This window comes from Wolffia australiana, chromosome 14 (genome assembly GCF_029677425.1).
Source record: "Wolffia australiana isolate 7733 chromosome 14, ASM2967742v1".
In the NCBI taxonomy this organism is placed as follows: Eukaryota; Viridiplantae; Streptophyta; class Magnoliopsida; order Alismatales; family Araceae; genus Wolffia; species Wolffia australiana.
This window is the reverse complement of record NC_135848.1, coordinates 1902619-1921224: the sequence shown is the minus strand read 5'-3', so window position 1 is coordinate 1921224 and position 18606 is coordinate 1902619. Positions and strand designations below refer to the sequence as shown.

The window sequence follows — 18606 nt, the reverse complement described above, 5'->3', positions numbered from 1 at the left end:
TTATCCATGGAACTATTTTTTCGATGTTAAATAGCAAGGGTGGCGGTTTAGGAAAATTTTGCGATGGCTCAAACAAATTTATAGTATGCACTAGCAGCATTGTGATTGGCTTCTCCAAGCATGTACTATGCTTTTCTCTGACAGGTGGTGGCAGCGATGGTTGAAGTGCTAAGAAAGTGGTGGTAGGAAGAACATATCATTAAATATCTGATAATGAGAATGGGAATCATAGAGTTTTTTTTTGAAGATTTCCGTCACACATTAATATTCGCAAGAATGAACTGCTGGGTCTGAGGATTAAATATAATTTAAGCCATTCAGGGGCTTTGTATGGATCGAAAATTATATAGACATTACGACCAATGATGGTAAAGGTTCCATGAGATAGTTAACATACCCAATTTCATGTTATAGATCACAACGTATACTTAGCACCCCACAGTTTAAATTTATCAGTAATTAATTAATCTCTATGCTAATGCAATCAACAAATAAGGTTGTCCAATAAAATTAATTACCAAACTAATACATAGGCCTCAAGGGGGCGCATATGTACAATTTTTGGATGTCGGTAGAAATGCTCTAACTTCGGAGACTTTATGAAAATTTTCCAAGGATGGGGACTTGTACACAAATTTCCATAGGAGTCACTCTCGAGTGCCCTCCCCTATTTATATTGCTCTCCCCAAGTACTGCTTCTTACAAGGCTGAATGACGAGAAAATCAATCCGTTTGGCAGCATAGTTTGGGAGACAACAAGAAGATCTGATGCTTGAAAGATCTCTTGGATACTTCTCGAGAACAAACATTAGAATGCTTGAAGATGTTCGTTCAAGGAATCACGAATTTGATCCGTGCAACGACGGTGTTTTTGGTTTTTCTCTATTTTTATTTTTCAGATCCATTTTATTAGATATTTTGTTGTGCGATCAACTTCGGATCATGTAGGTTTACCTCTGCCATGACCACTTCCACGACTCTGGTATTCACCCCTTCGAAGAATACCATTCAGAAGAATACAATGGCTCGATCTTAATGTCAAAGGTTGATATCCAACAAGGGAAAGAACCTGTAGCAAAATTGATATCTTATACCGTTTGAAATGTGCAGCATTTGTTTTTCATTTTAATCAGAATAAATTCAAATTATAAATTAAATAACTGGAATATTTTCTGGCAGGAGATTCTCAAAGGTGGGGACCCAAAAGTAGTCAGTGGCAGAGGGGAGTGGAGGCTACTGTACTACCAGCGGTGAAGTTAAGAGTTCTGTCACCTCCACCAGTTTACCTTTCAGTTGGCCGTGCTGGCAAAAAGCAACGGTGACCAGACCTCTCACGTGCGATCATCACAAGCGCATCCCCATATCGAATCGGACGGCTCACGTATTTTACTTGTGCGGTGAATTTAATTTCCGTTCGGGTAAATGATAGGAGATCGGATGTTCCGCAAGTGCAGTGTACCGGTTCTCTGGCCTTCTAGTGGACAAGACAGTACTTTCTTGATTTCGTTTGAAGGTGGCAGGCTGGCAGGGAGGTGCAATGGAGAAGACGCTTAGCAAAGTGGGGAGCTTTTGGATCGCCAAGAAGGCCAAGGAGGAGATCAACTCCATCGGTGATGATCTCTCCGTGAGTTGTTCATCTTGATTCACTCTTTTTGTTCTTCCCTTCCTTTCTTTTCACGATTTTCATTGGCATTTTCTCCTTGTTTTTGGGATCTCCCGGTTTTTGAACGCCGAGAGGCCGTTATTTTTGTAGTTTTTAGTAGCGTTGGTTATTTTTATGGCGATCTTTAGAGATATATGTCCGTTGGGATTGCACCCGGAAAACCAGGCTTCAGGCAGATCCTAATTTTGCGAATCCTTGTAATGTGGAGAAATTTGGTTGGATTTCAGTTTTTTAATTGGTTAGATTCCCGTTAACAAAACTGGGATGAGTATTTCTTGAAATCACTTGGGTGATTTCAAGAAAATCTTGAATCCATAAGTGGATCGATCCTCTCATCGCATTGTCCTATTATTTAACGTTGTAACAGCTTAACCAAGTTGTCACTTGTTACTCTGTTTTTCCTGCCAATCGGAATGCTTATCAGCTTTTAATTATGTTAAAAAAAAGTAAGACGAGTATTGCCTGTAATTAACGCGGAGGATCTCTAGAAATCTCGAATCATCGCATCTCATTGTCCTATCATTTAATCTAGTAACAGGTTCGATTAGTCTGTCGATCGTTTACCTGTTTTCTTGCACATCTGAATGATTAAAAGCTTTTAATTCAAACGGAACCTCCACTTACCAACTCACTGATATTGGTTGGGCCATTTAATCCTTTACATTTAACAACTTACAAAAAAATTCTACTAATTAGTCATGATCACTATTCCCAGCGATTCTCCGGCACTGTGGAAGAGAAGGCGAGGTGGGTCTTCGAGAAGCTCAAAGGTTCGAACAAATCACTTCGTAGATACCCTGTTCTGCTGTTCATTATATTTCCAGAATATTCCGTCTTCAGTACCATTATACGATTTGATTATTTATTCGGGATCTGAAATTAAAGGAACCGCGTGAATTTTGATGAAAATTAAGAACATAAATTTGAGAATTCAGCTTTTTCCCAAAACTAAGAGGGCGATGAAGGGTAAATTAAATGGAATTATGTGGAGCTGACTCGCAATAAAATGTAGATCTTACTCAGTTATTGAATTTGCCCCAAATTAATCCTCGGGTTTGGTTGGAAGCCCAATCGAATCAGGTGTGAAAGCGATCTCTAATGACTAGTGAAGGGCACATCCAGGACTTGACGCCCCGGATGTGCCGGGACGGATGACGATCCATGATGGACGGTGACGTGACAAAAGTTTCGTCACATCACCGTCCCGTCACACGTCCACAGATTTTGGAAAAATCCTTCATGTTCGCGTCGTGTCCCTCTCTGCAGCGTCCCGTCACGTCCCCTTCACCAGACTGTGCTACCATCACATGTGACGGGAAATTCATGGAGGATAATTGTCTATGGTTTTTCTTAGGAAATATGGAGGAGAGAGAATCAGAGGGGCATATCTCCAATTATTTTTGGGCAGCGTCCTTTTCCGCAGGCGAATTAATGCAGGAACTTTTCTGCAAAATGCCAAGAAATCTAGTTAGCAATGCCACATGGTGAAATCTCAGCCTTCGGAAAGCTTAAAGCCTTTTTGGCCATTTTTAAAATTCCGTCACGGCCGTCATCCGTGACGGCCGTCCCGTAACGTCACCCGTCCGAGGCCCCCCGTCACCGTCACGTCACAGTTACGGGCCCCTAATGTCGTCGCCCTCATCGTCATGTCACAGTTACGGGCCCCTATTGTTGTCACCCTCACCGTCACGTCATCTGTCACGTTTCCATCACCGTGACGTGTGATGTAACGGACAACGGCTGCCGTTCCCTACATCTGACTAATGTCAGGAATCTCTTTACTAATCCATTATTTTGACCGATGCAGAATTAAAAAACGCAAAACTTAGATATATATATTTTTTCATTCTTCATCCGGCTATCTCAGGAAAGCACCAGAAGTCGCTGCAGGAGCTTCTGCGGGAGCACGGGCTGCCCCCGGGGCTCTTCCCTCGGAACGTCAAGTGCCATGAGTTTGACCCGGCACGGGGCAAGCTTGTAGTCCACCTGCCCGCCGTCAGCGAGGCCAGCTTCACTGATGGCTCGGTCATGAGGTACGCAACCCGGGTTAAAGGGACGTTGACCAGGGGCAAGCTATCAAACGTGGAGGGGATGAAGACCAAGGTCCTGGTCTGGGTCAAAGTCACCCAAGTCTCGGTTGAAGGCGCTCGGTCCGACAAGGTCTCCTTCGTCGCCGGTGTCAAGAAGCTGAGGCCCAGAGACGCCTACGAGTTCCCCCGGGAGGCGGTCAGCGTCGAGGACTTTTGAGGTCAATGTTCATCAGCTTCCCCCCTCTCATCCCATCACATGTTTATCTCTCCTCAGTCAAAGTCAACCCTTGTTCCATTTATTCATGTTTGACTTTGACTCTGGTCTCCTCCATAATTCAAAATGTGTCCCCGAGTGGCAGTTCAGCTCAAGCACTACATCAAGTGAAAATTTAATTTTGTGCTTAAACATCTTGACTACATCTGTGGAAATAGATCAAATAGACTAGTAGTTGCAGCACTCTGCTAGTCTGTGTTATCTCTGAAAACATACCAACTATATCTGAAATCAGCCTAGTAATTCATTTTTACGAGTTTTATGTGCCCAATAAGAATGATAACAATGATTTAAGGATACTCTAGAAAATACAGAATGGGTAAGCCTTTGTGAAATAGCTTAAAAAATAGATTTTGGATTATTTTAAACTGCAAAATATTAAGAAATAGATTATTTGGATTGTGGGGCCGTGTGGTTAAATTTTCGGCCATTTCTTTGTTTTTTTTTCGCTAAGCATGGATGAATACATTATTTTAGAAATACTATAAATAGTCTATTGTTGGAGACATAACCTCAAAAAATAATCCACTGCACCCAGATTATTTTTATTAAAGAATAGAAAAAACAACCGAATTTTTGCAGTGTGGGATCGTACTGTTGAATTTTCTTGCATTTCCTTGAATTTTGCTGGGCATGGATGAAAAAATTAACGCGAAAAGCCAATCAAATTAAGGCAGATTTTTATTAAAGACGGTAAAAATCATGGATTACTGAATTAATTCAAGGAGTACTCTAACAAATGCAAAAGCGTAAAATGTATATTTAAATATTGAAATGGGTTTTCCTGCAATAATGCAAGACAAGTTCTTCAGCTCGTCCTATAAATAGAGCAGCTTCGGGCCGACGAGAAGCGTAGAAATAGAAGAATGACGAAGAATCTGCTACCTCTACTCTTTCTAGCCTATCTTTCAACACTCGCTTCAGCCAAACTACACGTTGTTGGAGATAATCATCAATGGCGGGACGGAATCAACTACACGGATTGGACGCTTCGCAACCACTTCTACGAGCAGGACTGGCTCGGTAAACCTTCTAATCTCCGTGTCGACTAGAATCAATAATTTCATCAAAGTTTTTTTTCAAGTTTTGGCGGATCGATCAGTTTTCTATTTCCAAAGTCCACGATGTGAACTTTTGCATGAACTTTTCTTCGAATTTTTTATTCAAGTTCTGATTGAAATTTCGGCGGATCGGTCAGTTTTCTATTTCCAGAATCAAATCTACGACGTCAAATTTTGTATTAACTTTTCTTTAAATTTTTGTTTCCTCGTTCTCATTGAATTCTCGGCGGATCGATCAGTTTTCTATTTCCAGGAGGAAGTCCACGATGTAAAATTTTGTACGAACTTCTCTGGAAAGTTTTATTTCAAGTTATCATTGAAATCTCGGCTGATCGATCAGTTATCTATTTTCAGAAGGAAGTCTACGACCTCAAATTTCGTATAAAATTTTCTTCAAAGATTTGTTTTCACGTTCTCATTGTATTCTCGGCGGATCAATCAGTTTTCTACTTGCAGAATGAACTCTGCGACGAGAAATTTCGTATTAACTTTTCCTTTCAAATTCTCATTGAATCTCGGTGGATCGATCAGTTTTCTACTTCCAGAAAGGAGTCCACGATGTGATACAAGTGAGGAACAAATCGGCGTATGAATATTGCCTGACGGACGATCCGATCCTCAACTGGTCACGCGGCCACAGCTTCGCGATTCAGCTCAATCAATCCGGCCGTTACTACTTCGTCTGTAGCCGCGGTCACTGCTATTCAGGGATGAAGATCTCCATTCTCGTTGAGCCTTTGCCTTCTTTCGCTCCTGCGTCTCCGCCACCTTCAATCTCCTCATCCGCTGTTCTTTCATCGTCTTCGGCCGCGATCGCGTCTGTGATTGCTGCTCTGTCTGTTCTTCTCTGATCCGAAATCAGATTCAAACGAGATAATAGTAGAAGAATTTTCGTTTCTGTTCATCATCTGATCTTCTATGATCAGATAATAGTGGAAGGATTTTCTATATGTTCATCTATCTGTTATTCTCTGATCCGAAATCTAATTCAAAAGAGATAACAGTTGAAGAATTTTCGTTTATGTTCATTATCTGATCTTCTATGATCAGATAATAGTGGAAGGATTTTTGTTGTGTTCATCTATCCGTTCTTCTCTGATCCGAAATCAAGTTCGAACGAGATAATAGTAGAAGAATTTTCGTTTCTGATCATCATCTGATCTTCTATGTTCAGATAATAGTGGACGGATTTTCGTTGAGTTCATCTATCTGTTATTCTCTGATCCGAAATCAAATTCAAAGGAGATAATAGTAGACGAATTTTCGTTTGTGTTCATTATATGATCTTCTATGATCAGATAATATTGGAGGGATTTTCGTCGTGTTCATCTATCTGTTCTTCTCTGATCCGAAATCAAATTCAAACGAGATAATAGTAGAAGAATTTTCGTTTCTGTTCATCATCTGATCTTCCATGATCAGATAATAGTGGAAGGATTTTCGTTGTGTTCATCTACCTGTTCTTCTCTGATCCGTAATCAAATTCAAATGGGATAACAGCAGAAGAATTTTCGTCTGTGTTCATCATCTGATCTTATATGATCAGATAATATCAGAAAGATTTTCTTTGTGTTCGTATATCCGCTGTTCTAATTCTCTCTCTCTAACTGTCTCTGACAGAAACCGTTTGCAAGGAGGTCGTGTTCGACGTATAAAGCCGTTACGACGGCAGAAGCAGCTGCAGCCTTGAAAGTTACCAAACAGGGTAAGAATATACGAATATATATTGTTTAATTTGGATTTAAGTAAAAAAAAAGGCTTCTCGTTCAGTCCTAGTAGGCGAGTAGTCATTTTATGGATAGATAGATAGATAGACACCTATACGCATAAATATATACATATACTCATGCATGGATGCATGCGTGTATATACATAGTCACACATATACACGTAAAATACACGTATGATAAAAATACACGCATGCATTCGTCCGTACGTACAGGTGTACAGAATAGCGCATAAACTTATACAAGTACGTATTTATATTGTATATAAATACGTGAGTTATCTAAATCTAGTACTTGTAAAGAAAATCGATGCACACATATATACATACAAACGTACATTACATAAACGTATGCAAGTATGTGTGTGTCAGACTATCAGATGTCGAATAATATTAATAATATAACATAACAGTATTAGTCTACACTCTCCATCTCTCCCAATCGGAAGGACGGATGACGAAACGGACAATATCTTTTTCTCTTACTTTCTACCTCTCAAAATTTTCATAATCTTTCATTCTCTCACCCCCCCATCTCTGCCAATCTCTCATTCTCTTGCCTGCTACCTCTCTGAATTTCCTTGATCTTTCCTTCCCCCACTCTCTATCTCCATGGCTCTTGGGTGGAACATGTTGAACACATAGAAAATTAGGTCATATATTTTCTAAATAAGATAAAAATAGGAGAACCAATTTCTTAGCAGCGAGAAGGGATGTTCTGTCATGCCTTTCCGGAGCCATCTGGGAGGCGAGAGAGAGAGAAGATGAGGTAGAGAGAGAAGGGCACAACTAGAAAGGCAGCTGCTTTCAGCAGCTCCTCCGTCTCCCTCGTGATGGCTCCAATCCGCGTCCAATCCCCGCTATACCTGACCACGCCCATCCCACATAATTTCAATTAGTAATATCATCCACACTTAGAGAGAGCGATGAGAGATGTAGAGAGAGATGTGAAAGAAATAGAGAGAGATATGGAGAAGTAGAGAGAGATAAAAGAAATAGAGGGATAGATGAGAGAAGTAGAGAGAGAGAGAGATAAAAGAAATAGAGGGATAGATGGGAGAAGTAGAGAGAGAGAGAGATAAAAGAAATAGAGGGTGAGATGAGATAAGTAGAGAGAGAGATAAAAGAAATAGAGGGAGAGATGAGATAAGTAGAGAGAGATAATAGAAATAGAGGGAGAGATGAGAGAATTAGAGAGAGACGAAAGAAATAGAGAAGTAGAGAGAGATAAAAGAAATAGAGGGATAGATGGGAGAAGTAGAGGGATAGATGAGAGAAGTAGAGAGAGATAAAAGAAATAGATAGAGAGAGAGAGAGAGAAAAAGATTAAAAAAATAGAAAGAGAGATGAAAGAAATAGAGAAAGAGAGAGAGAGAGATGAGAGAAGTAGAGAGAGATAAAAGAAATAGAGGGATAGATGAGAGAAGTAGATAGAGATAAAAGAAATAGATAGAGAGAGAGAAAGAGATAAAAGAAATAGAGAGAGAGAGAGAGAGATAAAAGAAATAGAGAGAGAAATGACAGAAGTAGAGACTAGAGAGAGATAAAAGAAATAGAGAGAGAAATGACAGAAGTAGAGACTCGAGAGAGATAAAAGAATAGAGGGAAAGACGAGAGAAGTAGAGAGAGATAAAAGAAATAGAGAGAGAGATGAGAGAAGTAGAGAGAGAGATAAAAGAAATAGAGGGATAGATGAGAGAAGTAGAGAGAGATAAAAGAAATAGAGGGAGAGATGAGACAGGTAGAGAGAGATAAAAAGAAATAGAGGGAGAGATGAGACAAGTAGAGAGTGATAAAAAGAAATAGAGGGAGAGATGAGAGAAGTAGAGAGAGAGATAAAAGAAATAGAGGGAGAGATGAGACAAGTAGAGAGAGATAAAAAGAAATAGAGGGAGAGATGAGACAGGTAGAGAGAGATAAAAAGAAATAGAGGGAGAGATGAGACAAGTAGAGAGAGATAAAAAGAAATAGAGGGAGAGATGAGAGAAGTAGAGAGAGAGATAAAAGAAATAGAGGGAGAGATGAGACAAGTAGAGAGTGATAAAAAGAAATAGAGGGAGAGACGAGAGAAGTAGAGAGAGAGAGAGATAAAAGAAATTTAGGGAGAGATGAGAGAAGTAGAGAGGGATAAAAAGAAATAGAGGGAGAGACGAGAGAAGTAGAGAGAGAGAGAGATAAAAGAAATAGAGGGAGAGATGAGAGAAGTAGAGAGATATGAAAGAAATAGAGACAGAGATAAAAGAAATAGATAGATAGATAGATGAGAGAAGTAGAGAGAGAGATAAAAGAAATAGAGGGAGAGATGAGAGAAATAGAGAGATATAAGAGAAGTAGCGAGAGATAAAATAATAAGATAGATAAAAGAATTAGGGAGAGATGAGAGAAATAGAGAGACACAAGAAAAGTAGAGAGAGAAAAAGAATAAGATAGAGAAAAGAATTAGGTAGAAAGAAGAGAGAAATACAGAGATATAAGAGAGGTAGAGTGAAAATAATTAGGGAGAGAGAAGAGAGAAATAGAGAGATACAAGAGTATAGAGATTAGAGAGAAAAGAAATGGAGAGAGATAAGAGAAGTAGAGAGAGAGAGAGATAAAATGAATAGAGTGAGATGAGAGAAATAGAGAGAGATAAGAGAATTAGAGAGAGATGAAAGAAATAGAGAGGGAGAGATAAGAGAATTAGAGGGAGAGAAGAGAGAAATTAGAGAGAGATGAGAGAAATAGAGAGAGAAATGAGAGAAATAGAGAGGGGTATAAGAGAAGTTGAGAGAGAGATAAGAGTACAGAGAGAAGAGAAATAGAGAAGTACAGAGAGAGAGATAACCCGGCATCGACGAAACCCAGAGCAAATACGCCGATGGCCGATCTGACGACGAGGGACTTCGCCGGAAGCACCGGCGGCGCCGCCGCTTCCTCCGGTAACTCTCTCTTCTTCGCCGCCGCCACAACTCTCCGGCGAAGAGGAAACCGGATGACGGATGACGAACAAGACAAGACCACAGACATCCTCTCTAAATTGGGTGTGGAACTTCAAAGACCTTCCACCCATCTTATATCCCATCTACCCAATTAAGAATTTTATCAATCAAACCCAAACAAATCAACAGAAACGCTTCCCAACCCCTAATTTTCATCTATTGTCGTCGCACATCGCGACCCATTACGTCCCGTCATCCGCACTTCTTTTTAAAATATTTCAAATAATACCATTTACCCAACTTTCTCACTTATCAAAATATAATATATCCGTCCAAACAAGCGTCATCAGTTCTGTTCGATTGGGTGAGACAATCCCGTCATCCGTTGACGACTACTTGGACGGTTGACGAGCAATGTTAGATACCGTGAAGGAAAAAAAATAAGATTTTGAAGGGCACGCCATCTATATATATACACCAATCCACATGCAAGAAGTCAAGAAGCTGGCAGGGAAAAAACTCCAAGGAACATGATAAAACTTTTTAAGAGAGATGCTCGCCAGGAACGAAGAACTCGAACTTGACGTCAACCGAACCGGGTTCAGCTCCGGAGTCGACGTACTCCACGCCGGTGATTCCTCTGTACTCGTCGTCGCCGTAGCCCGGTTTGACCCGGCGGACGGGGACGGTGACGGAGTATACGGTGCCGAGATCTAGATCGGTGGAGACGCTGAGCTGGATGTTGTCCTCAGAGTCGATCTCGACGAAGTCTGAGAGGGCGCCCATGATCTTGCTGACGATCTTCTGCTTGGCCTCGTCGCTGACGGCGCAGCGGTCCGAGAAGAGAATCATCTTAAGGCGCTGCTTGGCAATGCTGGCGTTCGAGTCGCGGCGGGCGGCGGCGGAGGGGAAGAGGATGCGCCAGGCCAAGCTCAGGCGCTCAAAGAAATTCATAGTGACAGCGGTGTGGATGAAGCCCTCTGCCATTTGGTTGGCCTCGGCCACTTGGCTCTGCCTGGAAACTGGGCACCGACTTTTTCGGCTTCTGAGATTGTCATGGGTTAATCTCACCTACATCACACAATGCAGGAGAAAGATATGGGTTAAATTTTTTTTTTTTTTGAAAAGATATGGGTTAAATTCATGTGGAGAAAGTTTTGAAACAGATTGATAAGCATTTCAGTCGAGCCTATCAGAGTACTGAAGTGTCACCCGTCGGTTATAAAATAATACGCAGGGGCAAAGGAATCACGGTATTCTTCTCGTCGTCTGAGGCCTGTGCGGCACCGGAGCTGGAGCAGTCGGAAGGAGCTTCCCGGCGGCCAGTCTAGGGGGATCTCTGGATCTCATTTCGTTCTTATCACCTTCTATTTCGAACTCTTGTCACGTTGTGTCATTTCGATCTTCAGTGGACTTGTTTTCTTGATTCGGTATACTGAGACCGTCTGGTCGACGGTGTTATTTTCTACCAGTATACCACAGATTTACAGAGAGAGTTAGAAACGTCTGGCAATGGGACATGACATCTGAATCAGCAGCATCCCAACCAGCATTCGGCGATTGTGGTCATGTCCCATGAGGGTGGACAGGACATCTCGTGGATGGGACATCCCAAAATATATTGCAGTGAAAATTTCACTGATTGTGCAATGATATGGGCTATAATATCATGAGACAACATAAAGGATGGCAGAGAGAAGAGACGAGTATTGAGATGACGGTAGAGCGGAGGAAGCTCCTAAGCCCTAGAGAAAGGATTGTCAAGGGGAAGGTTTTGAAGACAAGATGGATATGAGAACACTTCAACTGATTGGATTAACAAGAAAGGGGAGATTACACATCCTTATTTAGGGCTAAGGTAGACAAGACAGAGATATCCTATATTGGATACAGGAGACATACATTGAGAAAGATGCCCAATGGGGATAGATTAGGCTTCCTCACACTGATAAGTCTCCAAAAACTCATATTTAGAGAGTGAGAAATAGTTATATGTAACATTTTTACACAATATTCTCACAATTCACATCCCTACACAGGTCGGGATGTGGCCTGAAGCATTGAGTCCCGTTCAGTTTCTGGTGCGTAGGGAGGGGACGACCCAGTTCACATAGAGCTTGATCAATGCTCGGTCCCAGTGGATCAATTGACAGTCTCAATCGGGTCGAAGGATCGATCGAGATAATCAATCAATGCACAACATGAGCTGTCTGATTGATTTTTTTTTTTTTTGAACTATAAAGAGCTTCCTGATTGATAGGACCAAACGAGTGCATAAGGTCCTCTGTGGTATCTCGGAAAGCTGCATGGCACAAGTGTAGAACTCCATAGCAGTACCGAGGCAGTGTAGAGCTAAATCAGATGGTTCAGCCATCCCAAAATGTCGTTAGAACTGATCCACAATCGATCATAGGATGGACCCTTTGGGCCTATCAGGATTTAGACATTGATCTCGATCGAATATTAATCGTGATCAGGGCTATTAAATTGATTTAATCTTTCAATCAAATTGGATTCAATCTGATCGAATAGGATTGACAAACCCAACTGAGAACAGATAAGAAGCGGCAACAATTCAGTTATCGTGTCATCTTGGTAGAGTTTGATTTCAGATTTTTTCTCTCATTCCGCGGTTGGAGCTTACTGGGTGTTTTATTGGAGCTAGAAGATCCAAATCTCACCAAGATGACACGATAGAGGACACAATTATAACTTCCTATGCAAGGAAAGTTTTGACGCAGGTCTTGAGATAGGATTGACGAAAGTGCGGGTTTTCTAAATAAAAAGAACGTATATGTGAGAAAAAGACATATATGAAAGTGGCAGAAAGGAAGGCAAAAATACGGATGTTTTCATCTCCTTCATCGTCTCAGTCCTTAATCGGCATTTGCATTTCATTAATTCAGAGATCGGTTATTCTGTACCAATACTTGGGCACATATTCTTTCTACCCATTACAACAGATTTAAATAAATATGTAACAGGGAGAAATATGAACTCCTGAAAGATGCCTCGGCATTCAAGATTACAGAAATTTCAGGTAGGTTGTTCAAGTAAATAAGAATATAACAAAATAATAGAATCTAAACATACAACGATATGAGCTAATCTTCCCAGATTTATTTTATGAAGCAGCACTCAATTTAAGCAAGAAATATGGTGGTGAGAAGGCTAAAAGAAGAAAGGGCTACAATCTCAGCATGCTAAAAAGACGAGGAAAACAATAATGGTTACGAAAAGAGCTATTCATCGTGAAAAATCATCAACCATATATAGTCGCGGTGGTTGTGCACGTCGTTCAACGGCTCCTCCAATGAAATAAGGAGCGGACTAATCTTCCGGTCCAAATTAAAGAGGTTCAACACAGTAATATGTAACACATCAAATGAATCATGCACCATTTTCTTAATTTTCCAAAGAAAATGAAGACTCGATTCCACCGAGCGAGTCAATACAGCATGATGGGCCGACCAACGAGGAAATTTGAAGGCAACGCCAATCTTTGGAGATGAAGGTTCAAATCAAATACCCTTTAAAAATGGGCCAAATGGGTACGCAAAGGAACGAAAAAGAAGGCATAAAAGAGGAAATTCATACCAAGGTGGAAGATGGGGCAGAAAGAACAGTCCGGGGAGACGAAGAACACTGAGCGTGAGCTGGAAATGAAGGGAGAATGAGAAAATTAGGGTTTCCGGAGACGGCCATCGTGGCAGCTGGGTTTGTCTCTGGGGTTTCTCAGGGCGAGAAGCTTGTTCCCATTCGTCGGCGAAGAAGAAGATCCGACTGAATGAGTAATTCCACCGCCACTCTGTCCTCGAACATGTAAGGTCAGCTGAACCCTGAAACGGTTGCAGTGTGCTATCGTGTCCCGCGGGAGTAATGAAGTGGCATTATCTCTCTCTCTCTCTCTCTCTCTCTCTATATATATATATATATATATATCTTTCTCTCTCTCTCTCTCTCTCTCTCTCTCTCTCTCTCTCTCTATATATATATATATATATATATATATATATATATATATATATATATAATGAAGTGGCATTATCTCTCTCTCTCTCTCTCTCTCTCTATATATATATATATATATATATCTTTCTCTTTCTCTCTCTCTATATATATTTTTATATATATATCTTTCTCTTCCTCTCTCTCTATAAATATTTCTCTTTCTCTCTCTCTCCATATATATATATATCTTCCTCCCTCTATTCATATATATATAACTCTTTCTCTCTCTCTCCATATATATCTCTTTATAAATACATCTCTTTCTCCATATATCTTTCTCACTCTCTTCATATATATATATATATATCTCGTTCTCTATATATATCTTTCTCTCTCTACATATATATATCTTTCTCTTTCTCTCTCTTTCACTCTATATATAAATATCTTTCTCTTCCTCTCTCGCAAGACATGGTTTTCTTCCTCTTTCTCTCTCTCTCTCTATACATAGACATCTCTCTCTGTATATATCTTTATCTTTCTCTATAAGTATCTTTCTCTTTCTCTCTGTGTTTATTTCTTTCCTTTTTTCTCTCTCTCACATGTCCTTTATTTATGAGCTTTATCTAATCATCTAAGCAAATTAGTCTATCAAACTACCATTTATAAGGTGCCAGGCTCAAATTCAATATTGTTGAGTTTCGCAAGCCATAATTGACAATTTAAAGACGATTTGGGCAACAGAAATCAAAGTCATCGTGACAGACCTTAAAATAAAATGACGACGATCAGCGAATCGTGTAGCGCAGAATGGAATCTACAGTCATTCTGGTTACATGAATGATTTTTCCCACGTGCATGGTCTCTAGATGTATGCAAGCAATCCTCGACGCATCAATTCTCCTAGATTCTCCTTGATTCTACTCGGACACATCGATTCTCCACATTCTACTCGACACATCAATCTCCTCGATTCTACTCGACACATCGATTCTCCTAGACACATCAATTCTCCTTGTCTTGTACTCCAAAGGCATAGTTATTGATACTCAAAGGATCTCCTCATTGTTACGGTGGCACCAACAAAGGAGGGCACTAAAAAAAAGGGAGAAAAATAATGTGCACTTGAGGAAGTCTTGCATGGGGATTTCGTTTGGAGCTTTCACCTTATTGTGATCTTTCATAATGACCATTATATCTTTTTGACATCCAATAAAAATTGTGTGTGGCCCAATTGGCCCATGTTTTAGGTTGAGTTAATAACTCGAATATCATCATGACATTTTATTGGCTAACTTAATTTATTAACTATATCTGATACACAGTTTAAGTAATTATGTATTGATTTAAACGAATCGATAGGTTGATCTATCGTCCCCTGGGGTGCCAATCAACCCCTTGTGCTTTACAAAGTACACACTACTTTATAGTTTCATGTAGACTGACCTATATGTAGACATGTGTATAAGCAGTTCGTTATGGTCATAAGGTGTTAGAGAACTTGTCAGGCCTATCCTTACCATCTACTAATGAACCTGGAATGTTGGGCCTCTTAGGCTGAGAATAATTGACTTATCGAGTTTAATGAACTCTTCGATCTTGAGAATGAGGGGTATGAAAGTGTAAAAAATTACAGTGATAAGAACAAGGCCTCTCATGACAAGCATATATCATAAAAAATTAGAACATCAAATGGGAAAAGGAATACCAGTAGATATGGACCATAAATTTTTCTAAGAATGATAGATTATGCATATTTCTATATATTGATTTCCATTAGTTGAATATGAGCATAAATTGAAAATTAGTAATTGATAAATTTTCATTATCCCAATCCACGCCAGCTCAGGGAATTTAGATAACATTAGGAACCTCAAATATGGCAATGGCTATGTATTACGAGTCTATAAGAAATTATCGGTTTTCATTTAATTCCAACACTTAATATGTATTATCAGATTAACTGCATAGAAATCACCAGGGAAACTTTCTTCTCGTGCGATATTATAATCTACTGTTATTAAATGTATTCTCAGATAACTTATAATAATTTCAAAATGTAATGATCACCAGATAACCATGTGTGATTGTCCTCACGGTAAAAATATTTATGACCCTATAATTAACCAAAAAAATTGAAAAGGATCGAATCTGTATCACCACCAATGAAAAGGGCTTGTGTAGTCTTCTTAAGCTTGTAACAAATATGCAATTTTAGTGTGATGAATGAATAAATCAAGAGAACCTATGAGAATGTTCTCCAAAAGCTACCCATGAAGAAATCGCTCTCGTCATCTACCTATTTAAGTGCATAGTTATTTTTAAATAAACTAATAATTCCTAAATAAAAGTATAGTTTAAAATATGATAAAAAATAGTCTTGACAATAATGAAGCTGAAATTTATTCACTATGTCCTTACTAGAAACCTGAATGGACAATTGTTGTTAATCCTTCTTAAGCTTGTAACAAATATGCAATTTTAGCGTGATGAATGAATAAATCAATAGAACCTATGAGAATGTTCTCCAAAAGCTACCCATGAAGAAATTGCTCTTGTCATCTACCTATTTAAGTGCATAGTTATTTTTAAATAAACTAATGATTCCTAATTATAAGTATAGTTTATAATATGATAAAAAAATAGTCTTGACAATAATGAAGCTGAAATTTATTCACTATGGCTTACTAGAAACCTGAATGGACTATTGTTGTTAATCCTTGATTCCGGACATCCTATGTACCATATGGTTTTATTGTCTTGGTTAATATTTTAAGGTTATTGAGCATGCTTATTATTAAATAATTAATATCATCATATACTTATATTTTGAGAAAATAATTTGATGCTTTATCAAGAAACTAGAAGTTATTTAGGAAAATATTCTTAAGAAAAATGAGATTATGGAGTTCTAGTATCTACCTATGCTTTATTGGGCTTTGGCCTTGAAACTTGTAGATTCGTTACGACATTAACGAAGCATGCGGAAATGGTCATCATGATGTTCATCAATGTGATATAGCATGCCTTTTAAACACGGGCCTTCATCATATCCCATGAAGATATTGTCATCTTGTTTGCTAAGGAACTCATGAAGTCTATTTATAAACTCAAAATTAGGGTTTTAATTCTTCATCATTCTTATATTTAATGTAATCAATATATTTATAAATCTGTACTTACTAAAATAATTTTAGCAAGTTAGTACGGGTCATCTTCATACAGAAGGATGGCTAGGGATTTGAAACTCTTTAAATGATGATCAAGGAGACAAGAGGAGGTACATATAAAATACAAGATAGTGGAATGAGGGGAATCGCTAGGTGAGAAGGTGATATTTAATATTTAATAATATTCTAATGTATTTATGAAAAGTAACAGGTAGGAGATAGTGATGGACGATGAAGGAAAGAGACAGTGACAACACGAGAAGGTGGATAGAAAGATACCGCTAAGGGTAGGTATGCAAATGTAGGTGAATGTTAACGGGGGTTTTAGTGAATATGGGATGATGAAGTGAAGCGGCAGCAAGGGGGCTAAGCAATAAGGATGAACGTAGAATTTGATTGGAAGATATATAGAGATGAATCTAACCCAATAATGATGACGAAGACAAGACAACATAAGGTAATAAAACTAACCTAGATCCTTATGTTCTTCTAGGACCATGAAACTCTGTTGATGCTAGGAAGCTTATAGGCTTCTTTGATGACTCTAATCACCTAAGACACTAAGAAAGGCCTTAATAGATCTCTAAACCCACAAAAGTAGGAAACAAGTTTAAAGATGGTTTTTACATTTATTAGTGTCACATCTTATATGTCAGAGGGCATGGATGGAAAGAAGGCCTTTCCATCCATGCCCTCAAAATTTCAGCTGAGTCAGCCTGTTGGGTTATATATCAAACTTTGGAGCAATCCTAATAATTGATTTAAGTAAAAGTATTCTCTCTCCTCATCGTTGTCACCACTGTGTCACGGTCCGGGATCTAGCTAGTGACGAGTACGGGCATCTTCAGTAATTCCATTCCAATAGGTCGTACAGCTAAAGGTAAGGCCTCTCGTCATTGATGATTTGACCCTGCTAAGAGCCGCTGGTAGATTTGACCCAAGGTCTCCCCTAGACTTGCCTTCTTAAATGGGTTGTGCCAGTAGACCCATGTGTTCGAGTCGGGTTGACCCTACCAATGGTCTAGTGGTTGGGTGATAACATTAGCTGGAGCAACCTGACCTCGTCCTATATTGGACCACCTACACCTGCCCTTTTCAAAAGGTTGGGTTATGTGTGGTTGACTTGACCTTGCTCATTGTTCTGAGGTTAGGCTGGGATGGCTGGGCAATCCAATGCAACATAACCTTTTGGAGAAGTTGGCTTATTTGGTTGCGAACTGAACCCTACTGAAATGTCATTAGCTATTTAGAAGTTTGATGGTGACTCTTCCAGGGCAGTAAACTGTTGAGATTATATGAGAGCATACGTCGACCAACTCTTCATTTTCTGTGCCTCATGGGAGACTGCTAAGAGGAGGTCATCTTGCTCATTGCTCATCCCCACTAGATTTGATGAATGACTCCATTTTAAAAAAAGTTTTAGGTATATTGTGCACACTCCCTTCAAGGCCCGAGGTCTCGGGACTTGGACATAACTGAATTTAACTGAGTCTACAAAAGCTTGATTCCCAGATGGTAGATATGGGAGTACCAACATTGCATCAATCTTCTCATGAATGAAGTGTCAAATAATCTTGATAAGCTGATTTGTTTCAAAATTCCTCGGTGAGCAATATTAAAAGCTTCACCATTACCATATATTAAAAAACAACAAATGTTAAAAACAAAATATTGTAAAATGAGTTTTAGTCTCAGGAGTTCAGTTCATCAGTAATTGAGCATTGGTCATCAAAGGTGTAGGAACAAGGGAATTCTCATAGATTCTGACGATGACATACGAACCATATAAAGGCACATGAAGAGAGAGATGAGA

At 39.4% G+C, this 18606-nt stretch overlaps 3 protein-coding genes and 1 long non-coding RNA gene across 4 annotated transcripts; 2 read left to right on the top strand and 2 right to left on the bottom strand.

Annotated features, from left to right (window-relative positions):
- Positions 1 to 1465: 1465 nt before the first annotated feature.
- Positions 1466 to 4104, top strand: LOC144712368 (DUF538 family protein (Protein of unknown function, DUF538)). Its single transcript, XM_078586626.1, has 3 exons — positions 1466 to 1624; positions 2379 to 2433; positions 3531 to 4104. The coding sequence occupies exons 1-3, from the start codon at positions 1538 to 1540 to the stop codon at positions 3908 to 3910; spliced, it is 522 nt and encodes a 173-aa protein (XP_078442752.1). The 5' UTR covers positions 1466 to 1537; the 3' UTR covers positions 3911 to 4104.
- Positions 4105 to 4833: 729 nt separating this feature from the next.
- LOC144712015 (early nodulin-like protein 19) lies at positions 4834 to 6738 on the top strand. Its single transcript, XM_078586190.1, has 3 exons — positions 4834 to 4990; positions 5560 to 5863; positions 6649 to 6738. Exons 1-3 carry the CDS (start codon positions 4834 to 4836, stop codon positions 6716 to 6718), a joined length of 531 nt encoding a protein of 176 aa, XP_078442316.1. The 3' UTR covers positions 6719 to 6738.
- A 656-nt stretch (positions 6739 to 7394) lies between these two features.
- Positions 7395 to 9703, bottom strand: LOC144712399 (uncharacterized). Its single transcript, XR_013583787.1, has 2 exons — positions 9564 to 9703; positions 7395 to 7620 (listed from the first exon to the last, which is right to left on the bottom strand). It is a non-coding gene; the product is annotated as an uncharacterized LOC144712399 (long non-coding RNA).
- A 401-nt stretch (positions 9704 to 10104) lies between these two features.
- Positions 10105 to 13558, bottom strand: LOC144711974 (cell division topological specificity factor homolog, chloroplastic-like). The gene is made up of 2 exons (XM_078586140.1): positions 13270 to 13558; positions 10105 to 10743 (listed from the first exon to the last, which is right to left on the bottom strand). Exons 1-2 carry the CDS (start codon positions 13375 to 13377, stop codon positions 10216 to 10218), a joined length of 636 nt encoding a protein of 211 aa, XP_078442266.1. The 5' UTR covers positions 13378 to 13558; the 3' UTR covers positions 10105 to 10215.
- Positions 13559 to 18606: the final 5048 nt, after the last annotated feature.

Coding starts and splice junctions, on each gene's coding strand:
- LOC144712368 (XM_078586626.1), top strand. CDS start 1,538: ATGGAGAAGACGCTTAGCAAAGTGGGGAGCTTTTGGATCGCCAAGAAG. Junction 1,625..2,378: donor CCATCGGTGATGATCTCTCC/GTGAGTTGTTCA, acceptor CACTATTCCCAG/CGATTCTCCGGCACTGTGGA. Junction 2,434..3,530: donor GGTCTTCGAGAAGCTCAAAG/GTTCGAACAAAT, acceptor CGGCTATCTCAG/GAAAGCACCAGAAGTCGCTG.
- LOC144712015 (XM_078586190.1), top strand. CDS start 4,834: ATGACGAAGAATCTGCTACCTCTACTCTTTCTAGCCTATCTTTCAACA. Junction 4,991..5,559: donor CTACGAGCAGGACTGGCTCG/GTAAACCTTCTA, acceptor TGGATCGATCAG/TTTTCTACTTCCAGAAAGGA. Junction 5,864..6,648: donor GCGTCTGTGATTGCTGCTCT/GTCTGTTCTTCT, acceptor TGTCTCTGACAG/AAACCGTTTGCAAGGAGGTC.
- LOC144711974 (XM_078586140.1), bottom strand. CDS start 13,377: ATGGCCGTCTCCGGAAACCCTAATTTTCTCATTCTCCCTTCATTTCCA. Junction 10,744..13,269: donor CTGCCCCATCTTCCACCTTG/GTATGAATTTCC, acceptor TGTGTGATGTAG/GTGAGATTAACCCATGACAA.